This window comes from Cervus canadensis, chromosome 12 (assembly GCF_019320065.1).
Source record: "Cervus canadensis isolate Bull #8, Minnesota chromosome 12, ASM1932006v1, whole genome shotgun sequence".
Lineage (NCBI taxonomy): Eukaryota > Metazoa > Chordata > Mammalia > Artiodactyla > Cervidae > Cervus > Cervus canadensis.
Window position 1 is genome coordinate 10,091,645 of NC_057397.1, and position 14,848 is coordinate 10,106,492.

At 63.8% G+C, this 14,848-nt stretch overlaps 2 protein-coding genes across 5 annotated transcripts in view; both read right to left on the reverse strand.

Moving 5' to 3' along the window:
• The window catches only part of PLEC (plectin), a 54,485-nt gene extending 47,153 nt beyond the window's left edge, over positions 1-7,332 (reverse strand). For 2 of the 4 annotated variants that reach the window (XM_043484203.1, XM_043484202.1), the window contains exon 1: positions 4,001-4,133. In XM_043484203.1, the coding sequence (XP_043340138.1) occupies positions 4,001-4,073 (73 nt within the window). In that variant the 5' untranslated portion in view covers positions 4,074-4,133. Of the gene's footprint in view, positions 1-4,000; positions 4,134-5,683; positions 5,883-7,131 lie in introns of those variants that run through there. The other 2 variants (XM_043484195.1, XM_043484194.1) reach the window with 2 other exon arrangements.
• Positions 7,333-7,589: 257 nt separating this feature from the next.
• Positions 7,590-14,635, reverse strand: PARP10 (poly(ADP-ribose) polymerase family member 10). The gene is made up of 10 exons (XM_043484266.1): positions 14,245-14,635; positions 13,914-14,168; positions 13,606-13,842; positions 12,944-13,527; positions 12,608-12,829; positions 12,392-12,488; positions 11,556-12,203; positions 11,334-11,467; positions 8,243-8,414; positions 7,590-8,171 (listed from the first exon to the last, which is right to left on the reverse strand). The coding sequence occupies exons 1-10, from the start codon at positions 14,420-14,422 to the stop codon at positions 7,825-7,827; spliced, it is 2,874 nt and encodes a 957-aa protein (XP_043340201.1). The 5' UTR covers positions 14,423-14,635; the 3' UTR covers positions 7,590-7,824.
• Between the last annotated feature and the right edge of the window lie 213 nt (positions 14,636-14,848).

The window sequence follows — 14,848 nt, forward strand, 5'->3', positions numbered from 1 at the left end:
GATGTTCAACATCGTCAGGAAATGCAACTCAAAATCAAGAGAAACCACTTCACACCCACTAGGATTGCATGGCTATAATCAAAAGTGAAGTCGCTCAGTCGTGTCCAACTCTTTGCAACCCCATGGACTGTAGCCTACCAGGCTCCTCCATCCATGGAATTTTGCAGGAAAGAATACTGGAGTGGGTTGCCATTTCCTTCTCCAGAGGATCTTTCCCACCCAGGGATCAGACCGGGGTCTCCCGCATTGCAGGCAGACGTTTTACCGTCTAAGCCACCAGGGGAGCCCTAAAGGTAGATAATAATAAGTGCTGGTGAGGACGTGAAAAGACGGGAAACCTCACCCGCTGCTCATGGGATCACAGAACAGTGCAGCTGCTTTGCAAAGCAATCTGGCAGTCCTTCAAACAGTTAAATATAGAATTAACACATGTTCCAGCAATTCCACTCCTTGGTACCCAAGAGAGATGAGCACATACATCCACACAAACACCGCAGACACGTGTTCACAGCAGCATACTCATAACAGCCACAGGTGGGAACAGCCCCCAAACCCATCACCCCAGGCAGAGGCAAACCAAACAGAGTCTATCCATACCACAGAATATCATAGCACCATAAAAAGGAATGAAGAACCACGCACTATGACATGGAAGAAATATTACACCACACGAAAGAAACCAGACACAAAGTGGGATGATTCCATTAATATGAAATGTCCTACACAGGCAAATCCACAGAGACCTAAAGTAGATCAGCATTTGCCAGGAGCTGGGGACTGTAGATGTTCTGAAATCAATGGTGCGAACGACTTCACAAGTCTACTAATTTGCTAAAACCACTGAATTCTCTCTCTCCCCCCCCCCCACACACACACACTATGGTCACCCCAGCCAGTGAGACTAGGGACCCAAAGTGTGACTTTCACCTTTTTTCTTTATATTCTCATAGTGCTTTTCCGTCTGTTTTTAGCTTTTGACTATAAACAGACCAAAAGCCCTCTCCAACGAATCCCAAATAACTGCCAGACTCCAATCCTGCCCACTGAGTTCTGGCCACCAGAGATGACACCCCATGCGATCACCTGCTCCCCCATGCAAGCACCCTGAATCTTGGCTGAGAGCCTGGGGCTGGTGCCAGGGACACAGATAACCGAGTCCAGGATGGGACAGGGTGGGACACGTGACAGGATGCCCAGGGCTGGACAGGGAGGTGAGGGAAGCCCTCCAGCCGGGCACACATCCTGTAGATGCGAGGACACTCCCCACACCACTGCCGCTGCCTCCCAGCTCCACCCTCTCTAAGCCAGACGGTCTCCCGAGGGTGCCTCCAGCAGACCCTCTACCCCAGCCCTGCCTGGAGGACCTGCCCCCACAACACCCCCGCTGACATTGCTCACCTCTGCCCTCCCTGCTCCACATCTGTGCCCCCTCCAGAACCACCGCAGCAGCTTGGTGGGCACCCTCCAGCCCCCCCTCCCCATCCACACTGAGGCTCCCAGCCCTGAGACACAGCCTTGAACTCTCTACAGGCTGCCCAGACCCTCCTGACTGGACCGCCTACCCCCTTTCCTGGACTCTGTGTCCCATCTGCCTGGACAGGCTTCTGGACCCATGTGCAAAGGGCCGCCATGGGGCTTTGGGGGGCTCTTTCACCACATACCCTACCCCCACAGCCTGGCCTGCATCACCTGAACTCCCCACCCCTGCCCTCCCACAGAGACCACGGGCCTCTGCAGCCTCCCGCTGCCCAGCCTAGCTCTCCAGCCCCGCTGGGATCTGCTCTGGAGCCAGGGGCCGGCAGACAGGAAGTGGAGAAGGCCCTGGGAGGAGCAGGACGCTTTGGGGAGCGCAGGGGGTTTCCAGGGGAGTGACATGTCCAGTGTGGACAGTGAGGCCCAGTGTGGACAGGGAGGTGCCCCGGGGTTTGGAGAGGGCACGAAGGTCACGGCAGGAGGTCTGCAGAGGCTGGATTCTGGAGGCAGATGGGGAAGGTGCATCCAAGAGGGCAAACAGGACAAGGGTGGGGGCAGGGCGAATGCCAGCAGGGACAAGGCCAGGAGGCGGCGCCAGGCCCTCCCCAGCCAGTGAGTGACCAGGAATGGGTGTGCAGAGCTGAGCAGGGGTCCCTGAGGGCCAAGTCTGTTAGTGCTCACTGCGCCCCCGAGAGGAGAACCCCTGCCTCCTCCCTGCCTCCAGCCCAACAGGCCTCACCCCTCTTCCCCGCGGAGGGCAGCCCTCCACGCCAGGGGCCTATGGGCCAGGCCGCAGGCTTCCATGGGCCGAAAGGGCTCACAGCCTCAGGCCCACAGCCCACAGCCCGGCCTCCTCTGCCTCCTCGAGGCCATCCCCGGGCCTTGGCCATGGCCCTGACCAGCAAGGGCCCAGCCCAGCCCCCTACCTGTTCCCAAGGCTCAAGCCAGGAGCTGAGAGACTCGGGTCCCCCAGAAGCCTTCCCTATCCCATCCAGCAGCCCCCACACCTGCTTCCCCAGTTCGCCGCTCTCAGCCGCCCCAGGCCCGTGCCGCACTCAGAGCTGAGCCACGGCACTGGCCACCTCGGGCCGGCGCCCTGCACCCGCGGGCAGCAACCAGGCCAGCCGGGGAGGGGCACGGCCAAGGCAGTTCCACACCTGTCCTCGAAGCCCGCAGGGTCCTGTCAGGCCTCGCTCCTGAGAGGTGGGTGCCACCCCAGGGAGCAGAGGGCCAGGGCTTTTCAGGCCGGGACACTCCAGCCTGATGCCCTGACGGGCTCTGGAGCCACACGGGAAGGTGCTGGACAGAGCGCTGTTCGTCCTGTGCGGCATCCCCACTTCCTTCAGAGCGGCCAGTTCACGAACAGTCCATCCTGGGGCCTGCCAGGAAGGCTGCGGCCCAGGTGGGCAGCTGCCCCCTGCCTTGGATGTGTCCAGACGGATGCCCCTGGGCCAGGCCAGCTCGCCCAAGACACACCTTCCCTCCCTGCAGGCTCATGAGCTCACAGTCAAAGCAGTGTCTCCAGCCCAAGCAACTGGTCACAGAGGCAAGCGGGCCAGCCACAGTGCTGGCGGGAGAAGCACACAGCACGTCCACCCGGCCAGGGCCTGGGAAGCTGTGAGTGGACGACCGCCCAGCAGAGATGAGCCTAGGGCCCGGTGAAACCTCCCCTGCCTGGGTGAGGTCAGTGGGTGGACAGCGGCTGCCCAGGGCTCCAGGCAAGGTCCCAGCAGGACCTCTCTCCCTGAACTGCCCTTGGGGGCAGAGCCAGCATAACCAGCCATGTGCACTGGGACCTGTTCTGGGTGAGCCCTGCCCAGCGCCCCACCTCAACCCTCGCTAAGCCTCCGCGGGCCAGGGGCCAGGACTGCGCCCATGCCTGCTCAGAGCTCACGCCCCAGGCAGCTGGGCTGCGAGCAGCAGACAGCAGCAAGGCCTGGGCAGACCCAGGGGCCCCTGGCGGGTTGAGCAGGGGCAGGGGTCTGCCAAAGCCCCCGAGTGGGCTCCTGTAGAGAGGAAGAGGGGGCTGACCCGACTTCCCCAGCCCACGGCTGCTCCCCAGCGGACAGTAAAGGGGCATCACAGGGTCCCTGCCAAGGCTGGGCGCCGGCCTAGGTGCTCACCAATTTGGGGAGGTGAGGAAAGACAGCAGCTATGCGACCCACTGCCAGACATAGGCGGCTACCCGCGCTCCTAGGGGACGCGCCCAGCCGAGGGGCAGGGGACAGCTCAGGCTGACCCACGTGTCTGCTGTGCACGGACGCCGGACACAGGACACTGGCCAGGGCGGCCCACCCCACCCGCCCGCGCCGCACCATGCCCTATTAAGGGCATGACCACCAGGCTCCGCCGAGCGCGCTGCCGGCGGCCGCGCCGGTCGAGTGAGGCTGGGGGGTGGCCGGGGGTCTGGGCTCCGATCGGGACGACCCCAGCAGACGAGGTGTCAGAGGCCGGACTGCCTGGCCGGAGGGTTTGTCAGGGCCGGCCGGCAGGCAGCCCGCAGGGTGGGCGGGGGCTGCAGCCGTACCTTTGTACTTTTCGCGCACCTCCTCGTAGGCCTGGATGAAGTCCTGCTCGTCGGGCGGCGGCGGAGCGGCCATGGCGGCGGCGGGCGCGGGACGCGCGGGGCGCTGCCGCGCAGAGCCGGCCTCTGGTCCCCGGCGGCCACTCGGCCCTTGCGGCCGCGCGCGCCGCTTAAAGGGGCCGCCCCCGCCCCGCCCCGCACCCAGGATGCCCCACGGGCGGGCGGGGCCCCGGGGAGAGGCGGCCGCGCGCCCCGGCGCCTCCCGGCGTCCGAGGCTCCTAGTCTCCGCCCCGCGCGCCTCCCGGCGGGCGCACACCCCCTTCCCGCCCCCGACCCGGCCGTCGGCCCAACGACGTCCCGAAATCTGCGCGCCCGGCCCGGCAGGGGCCGCCTTCCTCGCTGTCCGCCAGACCCAGCAAGCTCACCTGGCCGCCCCTGGCGCGCCCACCCGCTTCCGCCCCCGCCGTCGCTACCGAGAGCTTTCCTTTGTAACCTTGGAGACCGAGTGTTTTCAGTATGAAATTCTTACGCTAAAAAGAAAAAAAAAATTAACTACGAATAAAACGTATATAATCGGGAATGTACAGAAGAAAATATGATTTTTTAAAAAGACAATGTCTTTGCTACCCATCAGATTGGCAAGCCCCGTCTTCCAGGGCTGAGAAACGCCCTCCCCCGGAACGCCCCGGCAGCGCCCCTCCAGCTGGGAACGCTGCGCACCCCATGTACAGAAGCCCCGGCTTCCAGGGCTCGCGGGACGGCACGGAGGGATGGGGTGGGGGCGCTGACAGCGCCGGGGTCCGGGCTGCGATAGCACGTTCGGGATTCACCTTCCTTGGATGAAAGAGGGCCTCGTTCCTTCGCATCCAGATGTGACATGTGAAAAAGATCGCAGTCCCGCCGCGCCCACAAGGCCCCGGGGAGCGGCACCCTCCAGCTCCCCGCACCCCCACAAGCTGTCCCTGTGCTCCCACCCACAACGTCCCTCGCTGCCTCCTGCACCGTCCCGCCCAGCACTGGGCTTCCTGGCCTCTTCCCACCCACGTCGGCCCACCCTCCCGGCCTCCTGCAGGGGCGCCGTCCGCCGCGCCACCCCCCCCAACCCCCTCATCATCATTCTGTCCTGCCCACGGGGCTGACCTGGAGACCCCCAGCTGGCTCCTCCCTTCGCAGCACATCCCGCCCCTCGCCTCTGGCCTTGGGTCACCTACTTCCCAGAGGGCGCAGCCGCTGTCCGCTGCCAGCCCACACGGTCAGGGTCCTTACCCCGGACCTTCCCCGTCCTCCTCCAGGATGGCAGCTACTGGAGGCCAGGCGGAACCTTGGCTCGGGGAGGGGCTGGGGCTCCACCAACCAGGTGGACCCTCCTCTCCTGCCCTCACAGGTTTCTACTCCCTGGGAGGCGGCTCTGCCCCAGCAACCTAAGGAAGTGTCACCATCACTGGGGCCTGAGGGCTCGTCCTGAGAGCGGCGAGGCACCCTCCGCGAGCTCCACCTCCGGCCTGGTGCAGCTAACCGGGCGCGGCCAGCAGGTGGCGCTGTGCTGCGCTCAGTCACCCGGGACCGAGAGGCAAGCCGCCCTCGGGCCTCTCCTCCGAATCCCGAAGCCCGGCACAGAGCACACAGCAGGGCTCAGCCAACGGGCGAGAGCTGATGAACCGGACAGGCCGAGTTCCTGAGCGTTACCTGCAATGCGGATGACTGCTCTTTCGGCAGGGTCCAAGACACTCCCATTTCCTCCGGGGCCACCTCCACCTCGCCGGCTCCGCTGGGTTTTCTCCAGGTTCCAGGGCAGCGTGTCCCCAGGGCTGGGCGAGCCGCTGCCCCCGTTGGAGCCATCCTCAACCACTGCCCGAACCTCCTGGTCCTCGCCCGACATGGCCTCCTGGAAAGAAAGCAGGAGGGGATCACACCTGTGTGTGGGGACACACTGCCCCACACTGATCTACACATTCTCAGCCTAAACAGGGACCCCCCCACACACAGGCACCCTGTCACCTGGACACTAACACCCACGCTACTCCTACGTCCCCCTTCTTCCACACGCTGAAGCCTCCCAACCGGGACAGGACGCACGACCCTCTCCCACCATCCACGGTTGGCCTCACCCCTCCAGCTCGTCCTTCAGACACCCACACAGTGACCCCCCACCCCAGACATTGACCTCACTCCCTGCAGCGCCCAGACATTGACACCCCCAACACTCACTGCCACTCCCTTGTCTGTGTCACCCAAACACTGGCCCCTCCACACCATCGCCCAGGGGCTCACCCCATCAGAGGCCACTGATCCCAACCTCCACCCCATCGCTCGGACACTGGCTTCCGGCCCCTCCGTGCCAAACCTGGACCCTGTCTCGCCTAATCCTCCGATCAGCAAGCAAGGCAGGCCATGGGGAACCACTGGCTGCTGCCCCTCCCCTCAGAGGCCTTCAGGGAAGGACCCAGACCTCAAACCGGGGACACTAGCTCTACCTGCAAGCTGTCCGAGCCAACAGGGCTCCCCGTCGCCTTACCCCACCCCAGCGCAGCCCCACCTCGGTCTCCGCAGTGAAGCCCTATAAATAACTGAAGCCGCATCGGCGTGGGCCGCGGAAGCTCTGCTGCAGCGAGGCTGGGAGGGAGCCTGGGCCGCCGCTCCAGCAGCCCACCCTGCGCGGCACGCACACGCCCGACGGGGGCCGCAGAAGCGCACGGGCACCGACGCGCGCACGCCCCTCAGCGCCCGGGCCCCCACGCGCGGGCGAGCAGGAGGTGAATGGGGCTCCGTCCTGGCGCGGCTGGGCTGGCCGCCCAGTGTGGGCTCTGTGCCTCTGCCCCCAGGCTGTAGGCTGGGAGGAGACGGTGGGCACCGAGTTGGGGGCCACCCCGGCCCGCCCCGCCCCGCACAGCCCCTCCGCACCCTGCCTCCCGGCCAGCCCCCCGCCCGGCGCCCCGCCGCCAGCCGCACCCCGCCGGCAGCCTTTCCTGCCCACACCCCAGGCACCGCCCGTCCAGTTCCGCAGTCTCCGCGCGCGGAGGTGGCATCCTCCCGAGGGAGGAAGGGCCTCGACGCAGCCTCTGGTTCCGGGCTGCCCCCACCTCAAGCGCGGCTCCCGCCCGCCGCGTGCCTCCCCGTCCCGGCCCAGATCTTACGCGCGCTATGGCTCAGCTCTGCTGGGCTCGGCCCGTGCGGCCGGACTGCTGGTGCCGGGAGAGCTGCGCAGGCTGTGCGGGCGGGGCGAGCCCAGAGCCCCGCCCCGGCCCCTAACCGAGCGCCGCCCGTGCGGTCCTGGCGCCCGAGTGCGTGCGGGGCTGGGGGTCCCCGTGGCGGCGGGGCCGGAGCGCCAGCGCAGCTTCTCTCGGACAGCACCCCACCCCCCCCCCCGGCCCCGCCTCCAGCGCCGGGCACGGCCCACTCCCCGCGCGCAGAGGGCGGCCCGTCGCCAAGGAGACGTCGTTAGGGGAGCGTGCGAGACACTAGGGCGACGCGGGGTCGCTCGGGGGCGCGCCGGGTCGGCCTCTGACCCCCAGTCCCCGTGGCTTTGCCTCGGCCCCGCCCCTAGCCACCCTCAAAACAGAGGCCTGACCCGGAGCTCCAGCAGGGCCCAAGCCAGGTTTCACAGGCACGTTTATTCAAACGACACAATCGCGCTCGGGCGAGGTCTGGCCCGGCCACCCTCCTCCCGGGCTCTGCTGACCCCTGGTGGTCGGCCCGGCCCAAGCCGGGGTGGGGGAAACCCCGCCCAAGGGGGGGGACACAGCACCGCGACAGGAGGCGGGGCGGTAGGGCTGTGCGGGGCGCGGAGCCTAGGGAGCGGGAGGCAGGGCCGAGGGGGGCCTCTAGGGTCAGGTAGCTGGGGAGAGGCTAAGGAGCGCAGGAGCGTCTTCGGGGAGAGACCGGGACTTGTGCTTGCAAATGATGAGGTGGGTGGGCAGCGCCTGGGTGTCGTGGAAGATGACGAAGATGCTGGGCCGGTGGAGGCAGTCCACCGCGCTGTCATAGCGCAGGAGCGCGTGCCCGGGGGGCCGCGGAGGGGGTGCCCGCAGCCCGCGCTGGCCCTGCCCGTAGTCACCGGTCAGCACCCGTGCCACGAACACTGCCTTGTGGCCCTCGGCATCCGGGGGCGAGTAGCGGTCCAGCACCGACAGGGAGGCGCGCTTGGCGAAGTACACGCCCTGTCCGTAGAGCGCACCTGTGGGGGGTGGGGGGGTCAGGGTGGTTCCAGGGAGCAGAGCCCACGCCCCGGAGGGACCCAGGCCTCACCATTGCGGCCGCAGAAGCTGCGGTTGAAGCCCCGCGCGCAGATGTCGGGGACGGTGGGCACCGTTGTGCCGTGGTACAGGACCTGCTCGGCCTGCCGCTCACAGCACTGCTCCAGGCGCTCCCGGTGCAGCTGGAACTGCTGCTGCAGCAGCGGATGTATCACGCGCTCCACCTGAGGCAGGTGGGCGTGGGGAATCAGTCAGGGCCCGGCCGCTTGTGACAGGGCTGAGCCCCAAGGAGCCCTCTGGGAGGAGTTCAGAGCCTGGGGAGACCTCAGAGCTCCTGCCGTGCTCTACTCAGTAGCCCACATGAGGCTGACCTTCGCCACCTCCGCGGGGCCCCAAGTGGCACTGGAGGGCTTCCAGGGGGCCTGCAGGTGGACAGCCCATCCACTAACCAAAACCCAGAGCCCACAGCCAGGCCTCTACAGAGAGAAGCTGAGCCCCATGCCTGCACTGCGGGCAGAACTTCACCCCCAACGCCAGGAGATAGCCCAGACTTCCCAGTGATGGGAGACCTGGTGACCGACCTGGTAGTCAACAAGGAGGAGCCAACTCAGGGACTCAAAAAGTTTCTAAAGAAATTCTAGTCACTTCAGACAGATGCAAAAGAATATTGTATCCATGAAACAAGACTACCTACTGTGAAAAAAAAAACAGTCTGAAAATTAGAGTGTTCTTACATTAAGGATGGAATTGCTGAACTGCATCCAGTGGGTAGGCTAAATAATAAGACGAAGATAAAGATCAGGAAGTGACTCAGAATGCAGAGCTAAAGAAAGAGTTGGGAACTGTGAAAGGACTGATGTGGGAGAGGGGCGGGCCAGGAGGTCTAACATCTCAGTAGTAGGAACTCGACGAGAAGACGCCAGACAGGTGATGGGAGCAAATAAGGGCTTGATGGAAGACAGTTTCTCTGAGCTGAAGGCGGCATCTTCAGATGGAAGAAACACCAAGGACAATGGGAAAGGCACACCTATGGCCCCTACCTGCTGGGAAAACATCAGCCTTCAAAGTGAAAGGAAACTACTCTACAAGAGCAGACACACACGCACACACACACCAAAGTCGATATACAAAGGTGGAAAAAAATCTCACATTCTCATACTGGGCTTCTCACCGCTAATACTGGATGCTAAGAGGCCACAGAAGGGTTTTGTTGGTTCTTTTTTTTTTCTTACCTTTCCAAGAACAAAAAAATTTTAAGGAGGAAAGAAAAAGAAAAAGATCTTCCAAAGATCTGAAGGAAAACATATTTTCATCCTGATTGCTATACCCAGCCACACTATTTATGGTGCAAACAAAATAAGTACAGATTAAGGCACATAAGAATCAGCTGTGCTTAAGTTCATAGAAATGTTTTAATAAACACATAGCATGTTTTGTTTGAAAAAATATCAATATCAAGTTGTAGTTGCAAAAGGCAAAATAAATTTAAAAGTCTAAGTTGTTTATTACTCACTCAAGGAGATACTTCTACTAAACAGAAAAGGAATCTATGCAAGAGGGAGACGGAGTCACCAGGAGAAACTCAGCAGCCAAGCACCACAAAGAAAAACGAACAGAGTAAATGAAGTTAATGGCCATTCATCCTTGACTCCTAGAATATTCTCTTTCAGGCAACGTGGTTTTAATAACTAGGTTTTTCCTTCCCCTTTGCCCTCTCTGGTCCAGTGGTAAATATTTTTTCATTATCATAATATATTGATCAACCTAATATATTGATCAACCTAAGGCCCAAACATGAGTTTGAGCAAGCTCCAGGAGTTAGTGATAGACAGGGAAGCCTGGCATGCTGCAGTCCATGGGGTCACAGAGTTGGACACAACTGAGTGACTGAACTGAACTGAACTGATGGCCCAAGCATGGAGCTTCATGACAGTCAGACGATGATGTTGGTTTGTCAACCTTGCCAACATAAAAATAATGTAACTGACCAAATGTGAGATGGAAGAGGGAAGAAATGATGGGGGGAAGGGAAGCCTGTCCTCCACATCTTCTCTGGAGGGAGGCAAGAGACAGTCTCTAAACTTAAGTGGAGAAAAGACTCAAGCAGACCACGTCAGTCACAGAGGTCCTGCTGGAAGAAGTTGCACAGGCAACTAGCCAAACCTCAAGAGGAGCCTGGGGCCCGAGTGCAGGAGGTCTGTCCGCCGCAAAGGGCAAGAGTGATGGCTGCTAAGTCGAGAAATGGAAGCAGAGTCCTCCCCCTGGAGTTACAGCAGCAGAACCAGGAGAGTGGTGGTGCTGCTGCTGGCTGACCAGGCCAGGGCTGGGGAAAGCCTGGGGTTCTGCATTTCTGACCAGATCCAGGCTGCTGATGATGCTACCCCCACTCCCAGGCCCACCCACCACAGCTCAGTGCCTCAAGAGTCAAGGGGCCGCCTGGCTTCCCAGCTCTCGGCTGGCCCCAGATCCCTGCCCCTCGGCCGTGAGCGTGCAGCCCAGCTCGTGCTCAGTTATCCTGTCTCTGGGCACTGCTCTCACACTCTCGCGCCAGCCGACCAGCCCGGCTCAGCCTCCTCCTCAGCCCTTCCTTCTGGCCCTACCGGCCCTCGGGACACCGCTGCCTCCATTGTCCACCCCATTGCCTCGCGAGCCCCTCCATCCCAGCCTCCTTTTCCTTCTGGCCCCCCACCAGTAGTTCCCAGCCTTTTCTGCAACGAGACCAGGCTCAGAGCTGCCACTTTTTACAAGTGAATGCAGGAGGAGGCTGCAGCCAGCCCTCTTCTTGCTGGAGCCACACCCGTGGGAGGCAGAGGAGCCCCCAGAGGTGCAGTCTGCAGAAGGCGCAATCCTCAGAGCAGCCACGAGATGGCGCCAGCACCCCACGCTCTAGGCAAGGAGGCTGCAGTAGGCACCTGTCACTGGCAGAGTGGGGACCCGGGCTGGGACCCCCAACTTCCACAGCTTTCTGTCTCCCTGTTCCACACTTGGGAACACCCTTCTGGCAGGAAAAGGAGCTAAGGAAGCCCGGGCTCCCCTGCCCATCATGGCCTTCAACCCGCTGGGCGGCTTCTGGCCACGGGCTCTGCAAAGCAAAATATGCCAGGAGCCCGGAGGCCAGAGGCGGCAAGACAGAGTGGCCTTACCCGCACCACGTGGATCCTGCCACGGGCCGTGTCCAGCGTGTCACAGAAGGCCTGCACCACTGCTTGGAACTCACTGCTGCTCTCAGCAAGACGCTCCAGCCTGCCCAGGGGCTCCTTCGGCCTCTGCTGTGGCACTGAGGCAGGAAGGAAAAAGGCTGCGGGCCATGCCCGGGGCACCAGTCGCCCCTGTCCTCCCTGTCCCCTTCCAGGCTGCGGACTCACGCGTGGAGCAGGAAGCAACCAAGGGAAAGGCCGAACTCTGATCCCGGGGGCCAGCCAGCAGCGCTGCCAGGTGGCGGGCCGCCTGGGTAGGCTGGACCCCAAAGCCGCGGAGGACGATGTGGCCACCGCGCAGGACAACACTCACGCCGTGGTACCACTCCAGGTGGGCGCACAGCTCCGCTGGCAGCATGCAGCTCGGGGCCCCCACCAGCTCCTCCCTGAGGTGCACCTCCAAGGCAGCCTCCAGGGCCCGGTCCAGCTCATCCATATCCTGCTCGAAGGCGGCGTGCACCTCCAGCTGGGCCCAGCCACCCGGGCCCTGGCCCCGGAGGAGCTCCTGTCCCCCACTCAGGGGCGGCGGCTCCATCAGGGAGAGGGCCAGGGCCCGCTGCAGCACAGCCTCCTCCTGCTCGGCCGCCTGGCCCCGCGGCTGCAGGGACCGGTAGAGCGCCAGCTGCAGCTCAGCCTCTTCCTGCAGCCGCCCAGGCTCTCTTGTGCTGGGGGCTGAGGGCCCCTCCCCAGATCCGGGGGCCATCGCCTCCTCCTCCTCCTCCAGCTGCCCCTCAGGCTCCTCCTCCCCTAGCTCCAGTGGCAGCCAGTCTTCCCCATCCAGGCCCTCCAGGGTGGCCAGCAGCTCTTGGACCTCCTCTGGGGGGCAGGGAGAGGCACCCGGTCAAGGGTCGAACCCAGCCAGGACGGGGCAGTCAGGGGCCGGGAGGAAGACGGAAACAGGGGTTGGAGGGTATCTGCTCAGCAGATGGGCACAGTGCAGAGTAGCATGGAAGATGAAGTCAAGAAAGGGTTGCAGGATGTCCTGGGGCCCCAGGGAGCCCTACCCAGGCCTGCGTTCTCCTGGTCACCGTCTGGATCATCTGGAGGCCACGGGGTAGAGGAGAGGCCAGGGAGGGCCTGCAGGGCCTCAGTGGGGCCCACCTGTTGGAAGAGAGTATCAGGGCCCCTGGAACACCTGCCCCCCCAAGGCGTCTGAGCAAGGGTGGAGGCAGCGCCGGGCAGGGATAACAAGCAGAGGGCGGGGCAGGCTCCTTGTCCACCTCTTCCAGGTCTGTCTCCAGGACGGCCCCAGCCAGATGCTCTGTCCCAAAGACGCACTGGAACCGTGCCTCCAGCTCCCGGAGAAGGTGCTGCCCCTCTGGGCTCAGCAGGAACCTGGCACTGCCTGGGTGCTTCAGGCTCAGCATGTGACAGCTAACACTGCCCAGCAGACTTTGCAGAAACTCCTCAGCTGCCCGGCATGGGGCCAGGGCTCCACAGAGCTGCAGGACCATGGGGTGCGGGGGCAGTTGGCAGGTTTAGCGTACAGGAAGGACACCCGGAGCCCCCAGTGGCAGAGGAGGATCAAAGGTGAGGACTCCTCAGAGGCTGCTCACCCGGAATCCAGTCGTATCTGATCCTTCGAGCGGGAAGAGGGCCACGTCTCCCAGGCCGGCGAGAAGGTCCTCATGATAGAGCTGAATGAAGCGCATTGCTCCCGGCTCCATCGCCAGCACCGTCTCCACCAGGCCCTCCTGCCCCAGTGACCCCGCGGGCCCCAGGCTCGCTGACGCCACCTGCTCTGAAGACCTCACGGCGATCTCCACTGGGTCCAGAGACCCCACAGTCCTCGGGCTCCCCGGCCCCTCCTCTTCTGAAGACCCCCAGGGCCCTGAGCTGACAGGCCCAGCCCGTGCCAGGAATGAGCTGTCCCAGCGAGGGCCTGTGCTCAGAGAGGCTCCTGACTGCCCTGGCGCCTCCTCAGAGCCCAGTGTGACATCCCCAGCATGATTCTGTACCCTTGCTGGTCCTCCTGCCTCCTGGAGAACATGCCCGGGGGCCCCAGGCCCCAGCTCTCCTGGGCGGCTCCCTCCACCGGCATCCTCGGCGAGCTCCTCAGGCTCCAGAACATCATAGTGGGGGACGAGGCTCAGCTCTGAGCCCTGCAGCCGGTGGTCCCGCTGCAGCACCCGCTCGGCCACTTGGAAGAAGGGAAAGAACAGAAGGTCATCAGGGCTCCAAGCCATGGTGGGGGACTGCCCTGTCCTGCCCCACTCACCCTGCCAGTGCCGAAAGGAGACCACGGTGCCCAGGTGCCCCGGGAGGTTGCGCATGCCCTCCAGGGGCCCCCCGCCACTGCGGCGCTCATTCTCCAGGTACAGCTCTAGCAGCAGCAGGTCTGCAGGGGGGCCACCTCCTAGCACACGCACTGCCCGGGCCTGGGGCACCCAGGCCAGGGAGACCTCAGCCCCCTCCAGGCCCAGGGCCCGGGCGTGCTCCTCCAGGACGCCAGCTTCTGTGGGGAGGATGCAAGTCAGCGCAGGGTGCCTCCCCTAACAGGAAGGCCGCCCCAATCCCGCCTCTTACCTGCCTCAGAAAGGGGCTTGGGCAGTTGCACCAGAGCGCGATCTGGTCGGGGACTGGCCAGGGCCTGGCAAGGCTGCTCCGGGTGCCCGGCGGCACAAAGCAGAGCTTGAACGTACTGCTCCAGGAGCTGGGGTGCAGTGCCTGGAGGCAGTCCTTGGAGCAGCAGGCGTGCAGGGGCGCGTGGTGGGGCTGGTCGCAGGCTCAGCCGAGCCCCCTGGAGAGTGTGCTCCGGCCGGGCCAGGACCCTCGCGGCATCTGTGGGCGAGGGGAGTGTGCAGTCAGGGCCGGTGGCCAGCGGGGCCCAGGCTGCCCCTTTCCGTTGGTCCCTCACCTGCAGGCTCCTCAAAGGTGAGGATGCCCCCGCGGCCGAGTCTCTGCCAACTCGCCACAGGCCCACCCCCCGAGCTTCGGCGGTTCTCGAAGTAGAGCATGAGCAGCTCGTCCTGGACGCTGGGGGGCAGACCACTGAGTTCCACGGCCGCTCCCGCCTGTGCCTCTGCCTCCCCCATCGCTGCCCTGGGGCCGGAAGAGGGGGCAGGCAGCAGCCCCACCGTTCCGCCTCACGCAGCCCGGGTCCCTTGGCAGCGTTCCCTGACGCCCCCTTCACCGTGCAGGCGACCTACATCCCCCCACTTATGCTCCCCAACCCCAGCCTGGGCCGCCCCAGTCTGGGCCTTCAGCCGGGACTCCCTCCCCGCACCCTAGGACAGGAAAGCAAAAGTGAAACTGTTGCAGGAAGGGAGGAGCCGGCAGTGCTGGGCGAGTGTGGCCTTTCAGGTGCTTCCCTCCTCAGGCTCCTCCTGCAGGATATTCCAGCCCTGCCCCCCGCCCCCCACTCCCTCAGCCCTCAGCCCACCTGTCCTGTCATCTGTCTCACCCCCGCCCAGTGGCTGGCAGGATGTGGCGAGTGGCCCCTGGAGGTCCTCCCCTCCCAC